General features: G+C 40.2%; 2 protein-coding genes across 2 annotated transcripts; one reads left to right on the plus strand and one right to left on the minus strand.

Moving 5' to 3' along the window:
- Nucleotides 1-665: 665 nt before the first annotated feature.
- On the plus strand, nt 666-10,851 carry si:ch211-257p13.3 (kinesin-like protein KIFC3). The gene is made up of 20 exons (XM_055047547.1): nt 666-1,043; nt 1,238-1,351; nt 1,586-1,679; nt 1,777-1,928; nt 2,019-2,274; nt 4,815-4,987; nt 5,315-5,380; nt 5,641-5,778; nt 5,868-6,065; nt 6,154-6,327; nt 6,948-7,095; nt 7,175-7,305; nt 7,377-7,488; nt 7,562-7,743; nt 7,830-7,934; nt 8,361-8,491; nt 8,576-8,696; nt 8,788-8,917; nt 9,015-9,244; nt 9,321-10,851. The coding sequence occupies exons 2-20, from the start codon at nt 1,259-1,261 to the stop codon at nt 9,444-9,446; spliced, it is 2,760 nt and encodes a 919-aa protein (XP_054903522.1). The 5' UTR covers nt 666-1,043; nt 1,238-1,258; the 3' UTR covers nt 9,447-10,851.
- A 383-nt stretch (nt 10,852-11,234) lies between these two features.
- On the minus strand, nt 11,235-19,872 carry ccdc12 (coiled-coil domain containing 12). The gene is made up of 7 exons (XM_055047548.1): nt 19,672-19,872; nt 16,935-17,008; nt 13,220-13,299; nt 13,088-13,149; nt 12,970-13,004; nt 12,452-12,528; nt 11,235-11,928 (listed from the first exon to the last, which is right to left on the minus strand). The coding sequence occupies exons 1-7, from the start codon at nt 19,870-19,872 to the stop codon at nt 11,849-11,851; spliced, it is 609 nt and encodes a 202-aa protein (XP_054903523.1). The 3' UTR covers nt 11,235-11,848.
- Between the last annotated feature and the right edge of the window lie 1,662 nt (nt 19,873-21,534).

Raw genomic sequence — 21,534 nt, forward strand, 5'->3', positions numbered from 1 at the left:
ATTTATGTATTTCAAAAGTAATTAATCTGTCTTATGAACAAAATAAGTTTTTGCATTGCAGTCACAAACTTCAGTACTTTTTACTTGGGATTTTCCACTGTTGGATTTCTGCAGCTCCTCCAGAGTCACTAGGGGCTTTTTGAATGCTCTTCTTGTCCAGCCTGTCAGTTTCAGTCGATGGCATGTTTTGGTTTTCTGTTCTTTGCTCTTTCCATTTTCATTTGATGGATCAAAAAGTTCTTAATGAGATATTCAGAACTTTGAATGTAATTTTACAGCCAAACTTCTCTATAAATCTCCCCACAACATGTATTAATTCAGAAATGTAATTTAATACAGGTGGTATCTATTTATTAAAAAAGGCACTTTTATTTCATTTCAATTTGATTTAGGATTATACAAGTAAAGGTCACTGAATACATATAAATACATTTTCAAATCTTTTCTATTACTTGCTTTTTCCTCCTTTACATTTTATAATCATTTACCACTCAGTGTTAGCTTAACTAATAAAAGACAAAGTTTGCGTAATCTGCATTCTTTAAGATTAATTTTTGTTCAGTAACATTTAGCAATTTTCTTTGTTTCACTACTCACTTGCTTAAAATCAACAACCTGCAATGTTTGTTTATTTCACATCCGCAGAAGAATGAACTGAATCATCTCTTCCTTCTTTCCTTCCTTTCTTCCTTCAAGCCAGGCCAGTGTTGTCATCATCGGCTCTACCACCCCACTCTCTCCGTAAATTCTCCCTGCATCTGCAGCTGCACCACTGCAGCGACTCAGGAAGCCATACTGAGCATGCTCCGTGGAGCTGCAGCTGGTGGATGGAGCAAAGTGGAGAGGAGGAGAAAAGGAAGGGGAGGAGAAAGGATGAGGAGAACAGAATGAGCCTGGCGGTGCAGGGATCTTCTAGCAGGTCCAGAGAAAAGGAGCTGCATGGCAGGAGTTGGGATTGACAACGCAGATGGAGCGTGACATCGGAATACAAAGGGCTGGAATCACAGGCTCCTATTATCGGGAGGGAGAGGTCGTTTGATGAGGTACAGAAGACAATTCAGCTTGATGAAATGATAATAGAAAAATGCTTAAGAGGTTCCAGTGCATCGTAGAAAAAAAAACTAAACATTCGCATTTAGATGATCGGTTTCTCTATTTTAAGATTAAGTCTGATCATTTTTATGCTTTACATCAGTTTCATAATAACTAAATCAGCAGGTGCATTTATAATTTGCAGGAGCTCTCTGACAGCGTGGAGATGTACGCCTTCTATTCGCTTTTAGTCTACATCTTCTACACTGTCTTCAGGAAGGAGGAGGAAGAGGATGGAGCCTGTGGAGCTTCCCCACATGTGAGTCTAGCCACATCATTTTGCATCCTCAGAGATTTTCTGTTCAGATATTTTTGGAAACATCAATCAGGCCACAGGTTGCCTCACAGTGCTGGATTTTTATTGCATGTAATTGTGCGCATGTCTGGATATGGAATATGTGTTTCTTTTGTAAAAACATGCGCATGTGTGTGTGTGTGTGCGTGTGTTTTGTGTCTGTTACCGTCTGACCCTTGAATACGATGCTGTGCACAGGAGTCAGGACCTGTTTCCATGGAAACAAGGAGCAGGAGACGAGATGGCCACGCCTCCGGAACAAAAAAATCTTGTGCTCGATTTAGTGAATCAAGTGAGTGCGCGAGAAAGAAACCATGCATGTCCTTCATGAGGAGGTCCCACTTACGCAAACAGTCCTTCATTCTGTTGTTCTCCTAATGCTTGTACAGGCAGCAGCAGTGACAGTGACGAACTGAGTGATGAAGATGAGGATAATGCCCCAGACATCCCAGCCTGCACTCCTCTGGCAGCTTTTTTGTCTTTCAAACAGGAGACTGAGAAGAGGAGAGCCTCTCAGGTCCAGCTGGAGGCAACAGGAAAGGTATCTCACACTTGATGCAGCATAAATTCACCCCCCATTTATGCTGCATCAGGTTGATCAACTTTAAGGATGTGTTTCCTCGTCAAACAGCTGGCTGACTCTCCCCTGGTGGCAGTGATGTCTCACTTGCTAAGCTTTCTGGAGCAGTACTCCCACTTCCAGCAGCTACAGCAGCAGGCCGACCAGTACCGGGTCCAGCTGAAGAGGCACCGCGTCCAGCACCGCCGTCAGATGAAGACTCTGCGGGCCTCCTACCGCCAGCGCATCAGAGACAAGAACAGCATCATAAGCAGCCTGGAGGAGGCCATCAGTCAGCAGCAGAGTCCCAGCAGCCCCCTGAGCGAGGGTGAGACAGAAGGGGGGGAAGGAGGGAGAGGTTATCACTGCCGTGCTGTGACGGGATCATGAAAAACAGACAGATGTAAAGGTCATAGTCTTTGTTGAAGATGCTACCTACAAGCTTAATTGTGATCACTCACAATAATGAATTTCCACTGCAGGATTTCACAATACACCTTTAAAAAAATAACAAAACAAAAAAAAACACAGCTAATATAGTTGTGTTCCGGGTGACGACATTTGAGCTTGAATTTGACTCGAATGACTCCCACACACAATAATGGCAATGATGATTGTTATAAATCTAGCAAGTATAAATCTCGTCAAATTCCTCTTTGAATTCTTCCATCTGATTTAGGCCAATCGTTGAATCAGTACATGCCAAATCTCGCTTGCTTTGGGATTTTCCAGGACAGTAGACTTGCATTCAGTCTGAACTTGTGTCACTGTAGTTTCCTCAAACGGCTTCTTTCTTCCTAACTGATGAGCGAAAGGATGCTTTTCTTGTTTTTTCGACTGGAATGATGGCGATGGTACTGGCTGTGCAGCAGGTGCATGCGCAGTGGATCCATCTGGGAGAACTGGACTTATTACACATATGTCTGCTCAATGATCATTTTCAGCAGAGTAGCTGTGCAGGAAATGTCACTGGAACTTCAATGTCATCTTAAGACCATGTGACTTTTTAGAACAAATCAGCTTTAAGGATTTGGGATTGATTGTTGACAATTGTTGATGCTAATTGATGCTACTCACATACTTCTCATACATTTTGCTGTAAAAGCAACAGAAACAAAAATACAGGCGAATAAAATCAAAAGAACTTTGATTGGTTGCCTTACATGTTCTCACAAAAGGCAAGTCGAAGTAAATGTTTGTTTTTGGATCAGTAAAAAGCAACAACCACTAAATTGAAATAAAATAAAATAGAAAAACTGACTATCAAATAAATTTGATTGATTGCGTAGAAAAGTCTCACATATTGCTTTAATAATATTGCACACGGCTCCAAAGGTAAATAACTTCACATAGGATTGATAGGGTGAAAGTAAATTAAGATCCTCAACCTGTAGGTTTTTTATCAGAATAACATGTAACCTGGATTATACTTGTGTACTCAAAACCCAGATTAAACTGTAATTCAGGAGTTACATAGCATATTCTGGTAAGAATGCCAAAATATGCAGATCGGTTTCACATTAAGTTTTGCATGTTCTTTCACATGCTCTGTACATTTTTTTTGGAACATCTGAGACACGAGTAAAGCAAAAAGGATTAGATTTGCCAGATGTTTTTCAGCAGCTGTGTCGTCACAAAAACCAGCCCAGCCCCCTGGTTCTCAGAGCCTGTGTGTACCTGCTGTGATTCAGATGTAACCAGACTGACCTCAGATCAGAAACCCTAAGCAGCGCTCATAAAGTGTCACTCCATGCTGTGCAGCTTGTTAACAGGTGCATAAATATGCAGCTCCTTGAATGAGCAAATTTGTCTCAGTTTTTCAGATAAATTTAAGAGGATCTCATGACTCCCCTGAGTTGCTGGATCTCAGCTGTGTTGACGTGAATAAAACATGTCTGCTGATGCTGTTTAAACCAGAGCAAATGGAGCTACAAGGTCTGGCACATGCTGGGGTAGCACGTGTAAACGAGTTGAGATAAAAATAGCCCGCGGTCCCGGTGGTCACAAGGCTATTCTGTTTATTTCTATCCCTTCTTTTAGAGGTGCAATGGAAAGTGCAGGTCTGAGTGATACTGTATATCATAAATATGCAAGATGTCAGCCAATATGGCTGGGTCATTACTATCTAGGCTATTTAGCTCACAAGAGTTTCACAAATACATTTAGAAGTTTAAAAGATTTTTTACCCATAATTTTACGCTGCTACATTAAAATTTACAGTCCTGTTTAATTCCTTTTGCAGATTTCTTTCCGTAACCTCTCCACAAGGACAAATCTGACATGCAACCTTAATAAAATTAGCATAAAGTTGCAAAATGAAAATAGGAGACAACAGAGCCTGATAAATCAGAGAGGCGGAAGCATTGTTAGTCACGCTGCTTCAGCTCAGATTGGAGCACAGGGTGGTTTTAAAAAGGTTTGCTGAGTTGCATTATTATAATTCATGTCTTTAAATTTGCATCTTGGGACGGGAAGTAGAACACAAGCACAACGATGTCAACGGTAGCGCACAGTGGTTATGGATGCAAAAAAAAAAAAAAAGTTGGTCCACTTTCAATGGTAATAAATATTAGATTTACACGTGAGCTTTTCAGCATGCCGTGGGAATGTTAGGGAAATTAAAGGATGTCTGAGTAAAAAAGGGTTGCATTTCTACCAACTGTTACTGCAGTCTTGTAAAAAAAAAAAAGTCTTTACATGCACAGAAATGTTTCGCATAATCAATAATAAAAAAAAAGAATCTGAATAAATACAAAAAGCAAATTTTATTTCAGTAAATTTATTGCTGCAGTTTTTGCCCTAAGAACATTATTGGGATTAAATCGCTGATTGTGCTGGATGTCATTGGTTTTGTTTCCTGTCTTCCAGGTGAGTGTAGCAGTGACGCGGGGAATCCAGCTGGCCTCCACCAGCTGGTGGAGACGCTGTACGGGCTGCAGGGGGAGAGGAGCAAACTGAGAGGAGAGCTGCGTCTGCTGCACTCACAGCTGGAGCAAAAAGAAAGAGACAGGCATACCCGCATACAGGCCTTTCAGCGGCAGGTACACGGCTGGTTTTTACTAAATATGAATACTGAACATGTATTTTATGTTTCATGAAGCGAGCTTGTGTTTCTTTCGAGCATGGATTTAAACTTATACACCTACGTATTGTAAAAGCAGACCATCAAAACTGTCATTTTCATTTTGATATTTTGCACAAGTGCCACTTCTATTTAATATAAGCAGAGAAATATGTCTTAGATGTAAAATATTCCCACATAATAAGAGGCTAGTTCAAATATTTCACATTCTTCTTCTGATAGTAGAAAAACAAGTGTTCATTCTGACACTTCTAGTCAAATTTTCAAATTGCTTTCATTTTTTTAGATCGATGAGCTGAAGAGCTGCATAGAGGAGCGTGAGGAGGAGCTATCGAGACTGAGGACAGCCACTGTGAGTCCCGCAACATATCTACTGAGTCATTCATCAAGTGTTTCTCACTTTTCAAGCAATCAGCAGAGCCCACGGTCTCTTTAGCTTTATTAAAATTCACTTCTGTGTTCATAATTTGGATTCATTATTAAATACATTAATGTATTTACAAAAAGATATCGTACTAACAACATGTCAGACAAAAAAAATGTCTCATGATGAGCTAAACCAATGAGCGCCAGTGTTCGCTTTTTTCATTTTGTTGACGACTTTACCCTCAGGGAGCCACGGACTCAGAGAAGCGAGTTCTTTGTCTGTCGGCCGAGAACGAGAGCCTGAAGCAGAGCCTGAGCGTCACACAAGGCCTCCTGCAGCAGCTGTCGGCCATCCCGTCTCAGTCCAACACCATGCTCATCAAGGTGAGAGGCTGGAGTTCAGCTCCGAGCTCACATGTGTGCCGATGTTAACCCGCCGTCAACGTGCACACGCGCTTCGTTTCACACACCAGGAGAACGAGAACCTTCGTGGCCGAGTTCAGCAGCTGGAGACGTCCCTGCAGCAGCGGGCGGAGCAGCTCTCACAGCTGGAGAGGAAGAGCGAACACAGGGAGTGGAGGAGAGGAGAGGAGCTGAGAAAACGGGAAGACAGAGTGAAGGAGCTGGAGCTGGAGCTGAATAAAGAAAGAGGAAAGGAGCCCGTTGTGAAGGTGAAGCATCTCAACGGGCTTGTGGTGGACTCCAGAGGGACTCAGGTGTATCTATATGACCCTGAAAAGATGTAAATCTTCTCTCCAGTACGTCACACAGACAGTGGAGGTGGAGTCGCCGGCCACAGTGAAGCAGCTGACCAAAGCCAGACAGAGAAATGAGGTGCTGTCTGATAGGCTGTCCAATCAGACTGAGAGGTGCAAACAGCTGGAGGAACAGATCAGGAAGTCGGATGAGTATAGCTGCAACCTGCAGCACAAGGTAAGCACTAAAGGTTTCAACTTTCAGGATGAATTTTCTTTGAATCCTTCGGTTTGTTGGAGAACATGGATGACCATAACGTTTCATGGAGGTTTTTTTTGATGCAGGGATAGATCATCAAAGTCAGCATTGTGCATTAAACACTGCAGGAGGCTCCAAAATACTTGAGACTGGGTCAAAGGATCACATTGAAGCAGCAACTTTAAACATACAGTTTCAATTAAATCTTTTTTTTTATGTATCAGAAAGGCCTAGTCAAAGCCCACTCTTAAATCACAGTCCAATTCCCAATTATGCACTACTTTGTATGCGCCTATCACATAAAAATCAAGTTCATTGTATTTATTTGGTGAAAATGCCAAGTACCTTTACAGGGTCCTGCACATTTTGAACATCACTCGTTATTTAGTTTTTCTCTCCATTACTGCTAGCTATATGCCATTAAAACCGTTAATATTTAGAAATAATTTAAAATAAATGCAATGAACCGCTGAGCCGACAATGGAAAATAAAATAAAAGTTCTGCCCTCTTGTTGTTCTGTAACAACACAGTGTAGAGTTAAGTCACTGTAAATGTAAAGCTGACAGGTTGATAAACTGTTGCGATAAAATATTTCCAGATTGCAGCGTACGAACGAGAAATGAGTCACCTGCGAGAGGAACTACTGAAGGAGATCGGCCACTTGGAGGAGAGAAAGGAGGAGGCGGTGAAGGCTGCAGCCAGCTGCTCCGCTGAACACTTTCAGAACCTGCAGGACCAATTCTTCAGTCAGTCGCTTCTGCTTCTGCTCACAAGACGTTCTGCTCAATCAAAGAATATTTCTTCACGCCTTATTTTCTCTCTCAGCTTTGCAGAAGCGTCTAACAGCTCTCCCTCCGACCTTGCGCTCCATGAAGACAGACTATGCCAGTCTAAGGAGTCAGGTTCGGAACTTCTCAGAGTTTTACGCTGCAGCGATCAACGAAGCCAAAAAGCAGGTAATTGAGACCTGAACTCCTGTGTTTGGTGGAAAGAAACATCAGATTTCTGAGGTTGAAATCTTTAATAGATCTCAACAGCTATCAGTGAGATGTCTGAAGCCAACAAGGACCTTCTGGAGAAGTACAGGAAGGAAGTGGCCCTGCGCAGGAAGCTCCATGAGCAGCTGGTGGAGCTGAAAGGTGAGGAAGAGTCACGTTTGCTCCAGTGAATACAGATGAATTGTTCTCTCTCTGAGCTTTCTCTCTGTTTCAGGCAACATCCGTGTGCTGTGCCGGGTCAAGCCTGTGCTGAAGGAGGACCAGCATGAGGAAGGTCAGTCTGTTGTCGTGACGACGGACCCCAACAACGAGTCCTCCCTCACTGTGCTGAGCAAGGGAAAAGGCCGCAGCTTTGAGTTGGACAAGGTCTTCCAGCCACATGCCACACAGGAAGAGGTAGTGGAAGAGGCGAAGACTTGAAGAACACGTTACTGTGACATGACCTCTGACCCCACACCTCACTCTTGGTTTGGTTTGAACAGGTCTTTCAGGAGATTGAACCTCTTGTGACTTCCTGCATTGATGGCTACCATGTCTGCATATTTGCATATGGGCAGACAGGCTCTGGAAAAACCTACACCATGGAGGTAAACACAAATTTTATAGCCTGGCTGCAACTATGCACTGATAAAGGTTATTTGTTGACATAAAAAAAAAAAAACTCATGATAATGGCACATTTTTAATTAGATGCACATATTGTTATCACTGAAACAAGAAACTTTCCTATTATGACAAGATGTAAAACTCATTATAACGAGAACGTTTTTTTTTTTCAACAAGCCTTATATCTCGTTATGAGACAGTGCTCCTGAATTTATTTCTAAGCTTCGTCAGTTAATCACTTCTGTACTTATATATTTTCATTAAAAACTAAATATTAGGTAAGTTTCAGATGCCATCGCCTGATCGCCACTTTTGATCATGAGGAAATCAAAAATGGCGGTTGAAAATGCTGGCTTGTCTTAAAATCTCAAGACCCAACAACATAACATGGCCACTTCTATTATCCAGGGCAGTGCGGAAAACCCAGGAATCAACCAGCGAGCTCTGAAACATCTCTTCAGTGAGATCGAAGAGAGAAAGGACATGTGGTCCTACACAGTCACAGTCAGCTCTGTGGAGATTTACAATGAGGTGCTGAGGTACAGGTTCTGCTGTTCGACGGGAGGTGACATACTGTAACACATATTGTGACAAAGGGAGGTTAAGAATGGTTTGTCTTTCAGAGACCTGCTGAGTAAGGATGGAGAGAAGCTGGACATAAAGATCAACCCAGATGGAACGGGACAGCTGCACGTTCCAGGCCTCAGGGTTACAGAAGTTAGGAGCTTTCAGCACATTAAAAAGGTGGGACAATCTCATACCGTTTTAATCACCTTCCATGAATACATTACAGATGCTTAAGGGTTTTTTATTATTATTATTATTGTTTGTAAAGATTTTAGCCACAGCTCGTAGGAATAGGATCACTTTTGGCACTCAGATGAACCAGCACAGCTCACGCTCCCACGCTCTGCTGTGCATCACCGTCCAGGGCACTGACCTGGCCTCTGGCTCCAAAACCACTGGTCAGTCACGCATTTTTTCTCCTTCTCGCCACGAACTGTCAGGAATTTTGTCATTCAAAGACAAAGCCTTTCTGTGAATTCACTCCGTGTTGTTCAGGTAAGATGAACCTGGTGGACCTGGCCGGCTCCGAGCGGGTCTGGAAGTCTGGAGCCGAAGGGGAGCGGCTGAAGGAGGCCCAGAACATCAACCGCTCCCTGCTGGCGCTCGGGGACGTCATCCAGGCTCTTCGGGGTCGGCACACCCACATCCCCTTCAGGAACTCTCGCCTTACCTACTTGCTACAGGACTCCCTGGGGAAAGGCAGCAAGACCGTCATGGTGGTGCAGGTAAAAGAAATCCTTCAGCCCATCCGTCAACCGATTCTTACAGCGTTTCTAACTGAGTTGAATCATTCCACCGAAGGTGTCGGCGCTGGAGAGCAACGTGGGCGAGACGTTATGCTCTCTGAAGTTTGCTCAGAGGGTTTGTAAAGTGGAGCTGGGTCCTGCAGCCAGGAAAATCGAATCTGGCGGAGGCCAGTGTGACTGACGGCCTTGAATGCACCACAGAGTCCTACAGTATGAAAGCACCTGGCAAAAGTATTCACACTCCTTGTATTTTCTTCATTATGTAATGTTATAGCATTTACTGTATTTTATTGGGGTTTTATTTGAAAAGATCAGCATAGGGTTGTGCATAATTGTGAAGTGCGTCTGTAAAAGATGCCCATTTTATAACTGTGCTGCATGCATGTACTCTTAGGCCTCCTACAGAGAACACTTCATAGAACTAGCTTAGCTTTAAGTACACCAGCGAGGCTTTGGAGTATGACTAAAGATAATTCTTCCTTGCCAAATATCTCAGGCTCTTTGCAGACTTTGCAGCTCTGAACATCAATTTTCAAGTTTTGCCACAGATTTTTAGTTGGATTCTCATCTGGACATTGACTAGGCCATTTTAGCACGATTATGGTTTAATCTATACATAGCATTGTCTTCAGGCCCCTGCTGTGGAGTTGCTGTGTACTCTCATACACAGCAGAAGAGTAAAGTAGTTGAAGACAAATACATGACGTATTTAAAATGTATTAAAACCTGAGTCTTAATTTTCTCCTCCTTCAAAATGATGCACTGCCTTGTGTTTTTCTATCACATGAAACCCCAATAAACAATGAACATTTTTGCAGTCCCAATATGAAACTCAGAAGGAATATGAATACTTTGCAGACACTCACCTTTATCTCACCAGCTACTTTCAACACTACTGTATCAACAAGATCAGCTGCAAACCTGATTAAGGGCTAAATCTGTGGAGGTCTGCAGTTAGAGGTCAAGTTTTGTTCCTCTCCGCCATATTCAGTAAAAACCCTTTATCATTAGTTGACCTGCATGCAGTCAGAAATATTTATCCTGCCTTTCTCTCGGCTGAAAAACCTGATGCTTCCTTGAAATGCTGTTTATTTTTATTGTATAGGAGAATCTAGGATTGATCGCAACCTCAGTGATTCAGTCACAATATCAGCACTTTAGTTTGTGCACCCATCTTGCTGTAGATGTCTGTAGACCGTGTCATTGCTGATGTAACATGTTTTGAAGCTAACTTATGAGCTGCAGGTACATTTAAGACCCATATTTATGTCGTTTCTGCGAAAGATTCAAAAAGCAGTGACTGAAAGCTTAGATTGGCCTTGGATCATTTGCCTTTACAGATGCAGAGGTTGTTTCGAGGGCAGCCGGTGGCCTTGTCTGAAATGAACTGCAATAACTCCTGACGCAGGTGGAATGGGCTTAGAGATAGAAGATACACTTTATTGTGAAAGAGCGGCATTTTAGTTCAGCTTGCAAGAGAGGTCACTGGTGAATGTTTCGCAGAATACTAAAAGCTTATTTATTGCTCATATGTGTTCATCAGTTTTTATCCACCGAATCAAAATGTGCTTTTGATTCTAATGTAGCAAAAATAATCATGTAGCAGTTCCTATCAGGAGGTATTTCAGTGGTAGAGAGTGACTCTTCAGGTGATTTTCTGAATAAATGTGTACAGTAATTAAAATGTGTCTCGGTGTGTTCAGAAGCGAGTGATTAGTAAAACTCAAAAAACATTTACATTTTTTCAGTTGTGTCTGAGTTTCTTATTTTATTGTACATTTACCTTTAAACCAGGGAATGTTATAATTCTTGTTTTTTTCCTCAATAATGTTTTTTCCATGTATGAACAATATTTTTAATTAGACATTTTTCATCAGGAATAAAACACAAAAATTGGAAAAACTGAAAAGACGAATGGATGGATGAACAGACATAAGTTAGTTATTTACTGGCTGGACACAGACAGATGAATGAAGATGGACAGATCAACAGAAGAACGAATGAAAACAAAGATGAAAGGAAGAACGGATGGCAGAAGATGAATGAATAAATAAATGAATAGGCAGATTAATGAAAGAATGGACAGATGGATGGATACTTGGATAATTAAACTTTTCGATGTAAATATTTAATTAAGCAGCATAAAAGCGGTCAGGTTAGAATGAATCAGTGTGAGTCAGATCTCTAACACACAATGGAAGACGGAGAATGAATGAAACCTAAAAATAACTTTTAATTTTCCTTTCTGCTCTTTTTCCTTCTTATTAGACTTTGGAAGAAGTACAGACTCAAGTCTTTGCTTACAAACCAATGTTTTAATCCACATATCTTCTGTACTAGTTTTATTTATTTAACAAGGAAATTTAGCCATTTTAAAAAACAGTCATTTTATTTAAAATGTTTTTTTTTTTTTAAATATACATATATAACACACCTTCAGAAACCACTTATGAAACGTATGACTCATAGGAAGGTGAGAAAAAAATTACATCCAATCCTCTCCTCTGCAGGATGAAGCCAATATGTACAGCTCACAGTGAACTGAGTTCCTATTTCTCTTCGTTTCCCCGTTACATCACGTATTCAGTCCGAATCTCCCTCCTCCTCTCCCACAGCTCCCACCGCTGCAGCCAGCTCCTCCTCACTGCCTCGCAGCCGATCCCCTGGACAGAAACACGCAAACAATCCCTCAGTCTGCATATTCATTCATCAAAACAAGAACATCAGACCACAGGTCCAGTTAAACTCAGTGTAGTTATGCTTTTTTATGTGAGGATGAGTAGACAAGCAGAATTTCATCATTCATGGTGAATTTCATCATTGTGTGTGAATTTAAAGCTACAAAATATTTAGTTACATCAACAGGATCTCAGCTATTGTAGCACATGCTAACTCAAAATACGTCCTCTTGAAGCGTTTTCAGTAAAAGTGAGAAGTGTTGTATTTAAAATACTGGAACATTAAAAATCAGTACTGGTTTTTTTCCCTGACAGAATCCGTCTATTTTTGGACTGCTGCTCACCCATCAGCGGTGGAATCAGACATCTGAGGTTATCAGAGTCCTTCAAGCCCCCATAAGGTCTGGGAGTCACAGAGCAATTAGCCTAATAATTCACAGTCCTCCCAAACATGGTTATCTTTGCAACATCCTGCGATAAAGAGCGCAAACAAAGCGGTTGAACTAACGGATGAGCTCGGCAATGGCTCTCTGCGTTCGCCTTTCCAGCTTTTCCAGTTTCTTTGCCACATCACGCTTCAGATCCCTGATGATTAAAAAACGAAAAACACATGATGAGTTTTTGATGAATTCTTTTAATATACAGTTTCTTTTCCATTTTATCTTTTATATTTGACCACAAATGACAATTTTAGGCAATAATATTCTGACATAAATTAGACTGCAACTCTGTCTACAAATCAATGTACAGAAAAACAAGAAGAATGTGCTCAGAAAAGACAAGACTATAACAGAAATTCTTGTGTTGAATGTAAAAAAGTCTTTGTAATGGAAAACTAATACAGTACTCCCACGGTGATGGTGGCATCATGCTGCGGGGATACTTTTACGTGTAGCTCATAAAATTCTAGTAAAACACAATAAGGTTTATAATTATAATTGGACAAAATGTGAAAAGTTTCAACCGCTATGACTATCTGGGTAGATATCGTACAACCTTGATTCAGAACTTTGAAATGGGGCTTACCAGTCTGGTTTTCTAGGTGCAAGATTGGCCAAATCCTAAAGGCAGAAATAAGGTAAATCAGACAACTTAAAATGCTTTATTAATATAAAACAGTAATATATACAAAGTAAGTATTCACCACTTCTTCGATTATGGGCTCAGGATTTGCTGCCTCCAGCTGATCTTTTACTTTATCTTCCACTGCAACCAAAGAACATGATCAACTCATTGCTGCAGCGTCAAAGGGTTGTTTTCTATCCAAAAGTCTCACCTGAAGCTGGTTTGGCTTTAGGTACCTGCCTCTCCTTCAGCTCTTCATCTTCCGGAGTGTAATTCCTCAGTTTCAGTTCTCTGAAAACAGAAACACCCCCCAACCCCAAAAAAACTTTTGTGAACATATTTACAAATGTGACGATCCAGCAGGTGGCAGTGTAGGCAAATTAAAGAACATAAAGGACCATCTGAAATCCCTGCACAGCTGCACATCTAATGTCTGAAAAAGGGGGCGGTAAGAGTATAATGTCCCCATTTATACCAGCAAGCTTTCCTGATTAACATGTTCCACCTGCTCCTGGGCACGGAGGGCAGAAAACAGCTGAGGAATTCTTCCCTTGATGCAGAACGGCCGCGTCTTTCACCACGGCTTCACACAGAGGGATTCTTGGAGAGCTTAGCCGACGTCTCTGGCGGATCACACCGAGGGGTCCAGAGGCAACAGACTTATCAGCTGCTCAGAGCTTAGCGTGGATTTGGGATGAAGCTTGACACGCTGCGCTCTTGATAGATTCATCACACTCGTTCTATCGGACGGCCCTGATACCTTGTATGGGTACTGGGATTCAGAGGAACCCGTGTTTATGCAAACGTGTGTGTGCAGATCAGATGCTTATGAGGCTGGTTCAGTGGTAGAAAAATGTAAACTTGACTTTAATTGTTAAAACAACCAAAATATGACTGAGTAAAGCACTGTCACTTTAATAATAATACAAATAGAAATGTCTCATGCAACCCAGCATGATTAAACACTTCCATGGCATTAAGTAGACTACATGTAACCCAGCTTTCTTTATACCAACGTTATCTCACATATCAGTGCAACTGACCAGGGATCAGCTGGGTTCATGTATTCAGTTACGGTTTCCAACACCTTTTCTACCAAACTGCTTTTAATGATGGATCAAGTAAAAGAAAGTTTTCTGCAACTTTATGACAGAATAGGGCAGTGCTCTCCTCCCTCTCCTCCCCTCCCACACCTGTTGCTGCCAAAGTTGACTGGAGTTTAATTTGTTGTTTGAATACCGTCCCCTAAAACTCTACAATTGTGTTTGGAAACAAAAATGCAAATGATAGATTAGATACAATTTTATAACCCGATCCCAATGAATGGAGGGATGACCAGAGGACTGGGAAAACTGGCTTTTAATATTCATCCAGCCGTGGTGTCTGGCTATTCAAACACCACTGGGAGATCTTGAGAAACAACCAGGACGAACACAAACTTATTCCAGTGAGTTCTGGGTCGAGCCTGGGGGTCTCCTTCTGGTGGGACATGCCTGGAAAATCTCCACTGGGTCGGGTCCAGGAAGTATCCCGACGGAAGCAACTCTACTGATGTTGCTCCAGACGAGCAGCAGCTCTACTCTTGAGATCCTCACGTTATGCTAAGGCTGAGCCAAAGAGACCAGGCTCCTTTCAAACACTTCTACCCTTGAACCTGGATCTTTTAGTCTTTAGGTGAAATTGATGGTTTGAATCAGCTCCCATTTAAGATTTTTGTTTTTCCATATCAGGATTAAACATGGACATATTTGAGATGACATTCTGGGTACAAATATACTGCAGTGCTAAAACTAACATATTATTTATTGTTGTTAACATGTACAGCACTTATCATTTTGGCTTTGATTCATAGAATTCAGAAAAAATTTTGAATAAAGTTCACTAGTAGTTTCAAGTAAATATGCTTATTTGTACTATTGCTATTTTTCTCGTTCTCATATCTAAAGAGAAACACAGGACTCCTAGCTTGCTAACCGTGGTTGCTGGTGGCACCTTACGTTTCCACACGAGTGTTTATGCTTTTTCTTGTGATGTAGGAAAAACCATAGATCACATTCAGCCAGCTGACTGGATGTGTGCAGTAACAGGTAAGGTTAGGATTGCATTACTCCATGCTCCAAACAGCAGAAAACCTCGGGTCCCTTTACCTTTATTTCATTAAAAGAAAATTAAGTCACAGAAACATCATGATAGAAAATATTTTGCAGTTTTGAAACATTTTTTAAAATGGCAGATGGACTGAACTTATATAGCGCTTTTCCAATTATTTTGACCACTCAAAGCGCTTCACACTAGAGTCACGTTTACCTACTCACACACACAAACGCTCACACTTATACACCGATACGTGGATCGGTAGGCAGTTGGGGGTTAAGTGCCTTGCCCAGGGGCACATTGACATGTGGCAGGAGGAACCTGGAATCGAACCTGCAACTTTCCGATCACTGACTAAATTTCATTCTCATCTCTGTGGGGAAGAGCTTAGATAATTCCAATAATTTCATTATGTAAATGCAAATTCTGTGTTTATGTTGATGAACCCGCAAATGGAAACCTGAACCTTTTAGTGTGCCGCTGAAGGTCAGAAGGTCATTAACATTAAGAACCACCCTATTGTGTCCATTAATATTTAAGCTGAATTTCACACCATCTCCATCACTATTAAGTCCTTTTTCCCTCCCGCACCTGAAAATAAACACGTAGCAAGAGATCCAGAGAAAAATAGTTTCAACTGCTTCTATAGCAGAACAAAGAACAGGACGGACAATAGGTGTGTAAATCTTCTGCCCTCAAAGCTTTTTTTTTAATTTTTTTTTTATCTTTAGCCGTCACTAAGTTCAAATGCTTCTAAACACTGAGGGTGTGTTTACACATTTCCACCTCAAGCAGACAGTGACATCAAGTGAAACTGATAAATTCAGAGCATGAGCTGAGAGGGGTTCTCTCTAAATGTTTAGAGAAAACTCTTGCTTAGGAGAAAAGGCAGCAGGAGTGCTCAACTGTTTACAATAATATCAGACCAGCATATACTCAGCTACTTTGACACACAACGCGGCAAGCATGAACATGAAACAGACAGATTTCAAAGGCGTTCAAAGTTCTTTGAATGTAATTTGTCAACTCGAGGAATCTGCTTGCCCATCTTTCTCAATAAAAGAACTGAAGTTTTAGCCACACCTAACATGATGAAACAGGAAAAGCTGCAAGGCATAGTTGGTGCATCTTGTGGATTAGAGCTGGAACAAAATGTTAGAAAACAAAGAGATAGAAAAGTCGAAGGGCCAAGAGGAATTTCTTTTTTCCAAACCAACCTGCTTTCGCAACTCGATCTCCTATGAAACTTTAATGCTGATAAGAAGATACATTACACACTCAGCATATTGCAGACCAGTGTCAGTGTTTGCAAAACACAGTTCTGAAAGCCCAAGATATATTTGACACCCTTTACACCCAAATGCTAAAGATGTTTGTAATCCCCGAGACCATTTTCACCCTGACAGAGAGACCTGTCTTGTTGGACTGGAGGAAAAGCTACGGCACTCCCTTAGGTGTCTTTAGAGCAAAGTCATTAAATATAAACAATGGAAAAAAGGTCCTGTAGGACAGGAAAGATGGCTGCTCCCTCCTACCAACTGGTAATATGAAGTTGAGCGAGCTGCACAATATTTGAGCTGCTAATGGCACCAGGCTGTGTGAAAGCCCAGTGTAAACATCCAATCTCACAACCGGCACACACAGACTGACATGCAGTGACGAAGCGATTAAAGCCCAGATAAATGCTCTGATCTTGCACGTCAAGTTTAGTTTCAGTTCCGTTTGTGCGTAAACTGTAGAGCAAAAAGAAGCAAACACTGAAGAAAGAGCAATATGAAAGCAAAACAAACAAATTATGAGCATCTCTGCTCATAAGAGAGAGGAGATCCAACCTGTGCTTTTCTTCGGGAGTCTCCTCTAGTGCCGCCTTTTTGCTCTCTGGTTCCTCATCTTCCTGCTCACGTCCCTACAGATACATCAGCACAGTGGGACCACTTTAGCAAATAGCATAACAGCAACAAGGAAAATAAGAATCACTGCATTCAGCCATGAAAAAATAAGAAAATTCCCAATTTTTTAAAGAACATATGAATCACCCTAATTTAGGTCTGTCACAGGAGACCCACAGGCCATCATTTGCATAGACAAACATAATTATGAGTGTTTGTAATGTCCTGTGATTTGGGAGTCAAATAACACATTTACATTTTGAACTTCATTGCTTAAAGTGCTGACCTGTTCAAAAGTTTCTGAAGAGAAAAGAATAGATAAATCTGGAAATTTGGATGTTTTATGTACAGGAGGGAAAAAAAGCAAATGTATTTCCTGCACAAAATCTATCCACATGTAATCAAGTGAGACAAATTACAAAACTCATTTGCAAAAATTAAAAAGCAAGCCCTCTCCACCTCTCAAATGTATTGACCTAAATTTCAAAGTTTGCCAGAAAGGAAATCAAACTCCTCCTAGACTCTATTTTCCTGAAGAGGCTTCCTGTCCACCTGCTAGAACAATTCAGGGCAGCGACTTCTAATTCAAGTGCAGCACAGAAGGACAACAACTGCAGGCTGGAGGAATGTCAACAAAACATTTATCAACCATCGCAATATCACAGGATCTTATGAAAAGAGAGGATGAGGAAGGGGAGGGGCACATTGAATAAGGTTTCTGCAAAAAGCCCTTTGTAGAACATGTAGTCGACCATAGTGGAGCAAAATACTGTCACTGTCAAATGTGTCAACACAGGCTGCAACCCCAACGAGGAACTGAAAATCATCTTTGCTTCAAACAGATCCCACTCAGAGATGAAGTGGAGAAAACATTAAGCCCACCCAGTGAAGTGAACCGAGGACGAGTCTGTGCTGTTACTTCTGCTACCGACCATTTACCTCTTGAGGTGGATCAGGATCCAGAAAAACAATCAAACCTACTTATCCTGCTTAAAGTAGCAGGTCAGAAAATCAGTAACATCTACAAGAGGTTGCAACTTTTAACTTGGTTGACAACCTCTAAACTGTTACTCTGAAACCAAACATTAAAGAAACATGTTCTCAAATACATGTTGTGTATGCATTTATGATTATAAAATAGAATGCATTCTGGAAATGCATATAAATTGTTTATTACTACAGTCATATTAGATTTGAATATTAGGTTTGCGACTAACTCTTGTCTTTTATTCTTGGAATGACTTATTGTTCTGTAGATTTTCTAACGCAATATTTTATGTTTTAGTTCAAATATGCAAAACAAATGGGAAAGATTATTATAATTATAATACTGATTATTATTTTCAGTGTTTTTTTTTTCTGGGAAGACATAGATAAATGCCAATAGTGCAACTCATGTTGTGAGCACAGTAGCAACTGGAAAAGTTTGTATTTAGAAAAGCTGTAACTGAATCAGTGCCTAAACTGTTTGTGTATGTGAATAAAACAGCAAAAACTGTTTTCCGCTGAAATACAACTTTGGTGTTAAATAAAAAAGACATTTAGTTTCATAAACCAACGCCAGAACATACATAACTTCAACTATTTGAAGCAGTATAATCACATTCCTCTGTAAAAGGCCTCATCACTAATGGAAAAATACATACCTATTTCTCATCCACTGTGGGCCTACTGTCAACTTTTCCATGCTCGTTTAAATTGTTCTTCTTCTTTTAAATTTTTTAAAAATTTTTCTCTAATGCAAGGACTTTAATGTTGGGGTCAGAAGGCACTATGGGTTTATAGACTTTAGATTAATGTAAATTAATTGCTATATTAATTTATATTTATGTAGGACTGGGTGTTGAATTGATTTTATGAACTGATCAAATTTTCTGCTTGAAAAGAAACCGAAAGAAATCCTGATTTTCTTTTTTTTTTCACCAATCCATTCATTGCGTTTTTGTAATTCAGAGTGATGTCAGCTCGCCAAGGGCTTTTACAAGCATGTTTTACAGGTGGTATTTATTTTCGACTCAAAATTCAGGTTTACTTTAAGAAGGGGTCAATTGAAATAAAAGCAGATTTAGCTACTTCTACTGACACTACATACAAAAGGTAGAATCCATTTACAAATTATTTGCGAAACAAAAATACAAGGGACTGTCTTGACTATATGTTTGCAGTCTAGTATTAAATGAAAGATGTAATAGGACCTGTCACAAATTTCATGGGATCAAATACATCGTGTAATTTAATCTACTGGAGTTTCATCAGATCTTTCTCAAGCGAACATCAGGTTTTCAATGTTGTGGCCGAAAAACGTTAATATGTGTGCACCATAAAGCAATGTGCACGCACAAAGCAACCTTCAGTCTAATCATCAAGCATATGGAGGTAAGAACACAAAATACTTAGCTTAGCTCATCAGCACTGCAAAAAAGGATCAAATATGCCACACAACGACCATTACAAAATCAAATTTGACTTAAACGCGTCTTAATTTAATATCTGAACAACTACACAAACAGATACACTATGTATTTGAATAAAATTGGATAATTTTTAAATTTCTTGCCTCGACTCATTGGCTAACGTTAGCCTGAAACTAAGTGGCTAACGTCACCTAGCTTAAAAAGTACCCTCTTCTTAACCGTGTTCAAATTCTCGAATATTACTCCCAGCCAGAAGAGGGACTTACGTGAAGTTTTTTATCCCTCAGCGCTTTGAGTCTCTCTTTTCTCTTCAGAGCCTGTTCCTGCAGCGACCCGACGTTTTTCTCCATGTTTTTCTCCCCACGCGCCGCTCGACTCTCTCTGACATCCATTAGCAGACCCTGCTGCAGCAGGGCGGACAATCGCCCGTCGAGCGCCTCAACTCTGACGGTCTGTTGCCTGCTCATGTGACTTTGTTTTGAAAACAAATGTGCCCCCAATTAACAACGAAACCATTCTATGTAAAACAACAAAAGAGGTATTGTCCTGAAAATGAAAAATAAAAACATAAAAATAAAAACCCCACACATTTATCAATCTATTGCTCCATATAATATTTGCATTTGTGAGTAAATTATTTATCATTCAATTACATTTTACAAATGCTCTCTATATATAGTTAGCAAATTTTAGCCTCACTGTAACGTTTGCTGATGGTCACAGTGTCAGGTCTTGTTTAGGAATGCAGGCCATGGCCATAGTAATTCAGCTTCCTCAAGCTGCACTGGGTCTGTGTTTCTGGTGATTAACATTGGCGTGTCACAACACAGCCCTGTCCTGGTGGTGTTGGACAAACCTAGAAAGATAACCTCGAGGGAAATAACAAGCTCAAGGTCAGTCAGTAAATAAATAAATAAATAAACTCCAGTTCCAAATGAGATTCGCGGTTTAACAAACGCTGAATATCAAAATAAAGTCATGTAGTACATTTTATTTATCTTGGGTGTGTTCCATAGATCACTACACTGAATGTGCTGCACAAACAACACAAAGAAACGGTCCAATAAAGCCACTGAAAGATGCTCTCGTCAGAAAAAGAAAATCAACCTATGCAAATATATATATATATATATATATATATATATATATATATATATATATATATATATATATATATATATATATATATATATATATATATGTATATATATATATATATATATATATATATATATATATATATTATATATGTATATATATATATATATATATATATGTATATATATATATATATATATATATATATATATATATATATATATATATTTGTTTACAAATATTAACCTGAAAGGTGCGGCATGCTTTTTTAACCATATCCTCTGACTCAATGCATTGTGAAACTACCTGTTGCTTCAATTAAAGCTACAAAGTTTTTGCTTTACGTCGCTACCAGTGCTGGACATTTAGGAAGTGATGTCTTTTCCCGTCTTCTTCCCTGTTTGCCATCACTTGCAAGGAAAGTATTTTGTAAACAAGACAAAGACACGGTTTTATCTAAACTATGGATTGTTGAGAGAAACCTAAAGTGTTAGGCTCCTGCCAATCAATTTGCATGTAGGTGAAAAAGTTCATTCTAGACTCACATGACCTAAAAATCTTATTCTAAAAGTTTGCTAATGTGTCCCCTATCAGGAGTTGTAGCAAAATTCAAATGGAAATTTGTGTGTGCCTCCTTTAACACCCCTCCGCCCTCTCCCCTCCAACCGCACCCCCCCCAACACACACACACACACACACACACACACACACACACACACACACACACACACACACACTAAGCAATTTTACAAAGTGCAGTAGTAATCACACTAAGATTTAATTTAGGGGTATCAGAGTAAAGGGGGGTTGATTTCAAACACATGCCACACTTTTCAGAATTTTAAAATAAAACATTTTCAGAATGCGTCATCTCCTTCTACTTCGCTTTGTGTTGGTCTTCCACAGATTTGTGGCGACCACCAACTATTTATCAAAAATAAAATGCACCCTCTACCTAATCCATGCTTTAAAACCTTACACGATTTAATTTCAGTATTCATCCTTTATCTCTGTTTCGTCATTCTTATTTC

The sequence above is a fragment of the Poeciliopsis prolifica genome, unplaced genomic scaffold (assembly GCF_027474105.1).
Source record: "Poeciliopsis prolifica strain line A6 unplaced genomic scaffold, Auburn_PproV2 SCAFFOLD026, whole genome shotgun sequence".
Classification (NCBI taxonomy): Eukaryota; Metazoa; Chordata; class Actinopteri; order Cyprinodontiformes; family Poeciliidae; genus Poeciliopsis; species Poeciliopsis prolifica.

What these genes read in the sequence shown, in the direction of transcription:
- ccdc12 (XM_055047548.1), bottom strand. Translation starts at nt 19,872, where the DNA reads ATGAGCAGGCAACAGACCGTCAGAGTTGAGGCGCTCGACGGGCGATTG. An exon ending in TGAGGGATAAAAAACTTCAC is followed by an intron (nt 17,009 to 19,671) that starts GTAAGTCCCTCT and finishes ATGTATCTGTAG; the next exon opens with GGACGTGAGCAGGAAGATGA. An exon ending in ACTCCCGAAGAAAAGCACAG is followed by an intron (nt 13,300 to 16,934) that starts GTTGGATCTCCT and finishes TTCTGTTTTCAG; the next exon opens with AGAACTGAAACTGAGGAATT.
- si:ch211-257p13.3 (XM_055047547.1), top strand. Translation starts at nt 1,259, where the DNA reads ATGTACGCCTTCTATTCGCTTTTAGTCTACATCTTCTACACTGTCTTC. An exon ending in CGAGACTGAGGACAGCCACT is followed by an intron (nt 5,381 to 5,640) that starts GTGAGTCCCGCA and finishes CTTTACCCTCAG; the next exon opens with GGAGCCACGGACTCAGAGAA. An exon ending in GCTGCAACCTGCAGCACAAG is followed by an intron (nt 6,328 to 6,947) that starts GTAAGCACTAAA and finishes AAATATTTCCAG; the next exon opens with ATTGCAGCGTACGAACGAGA.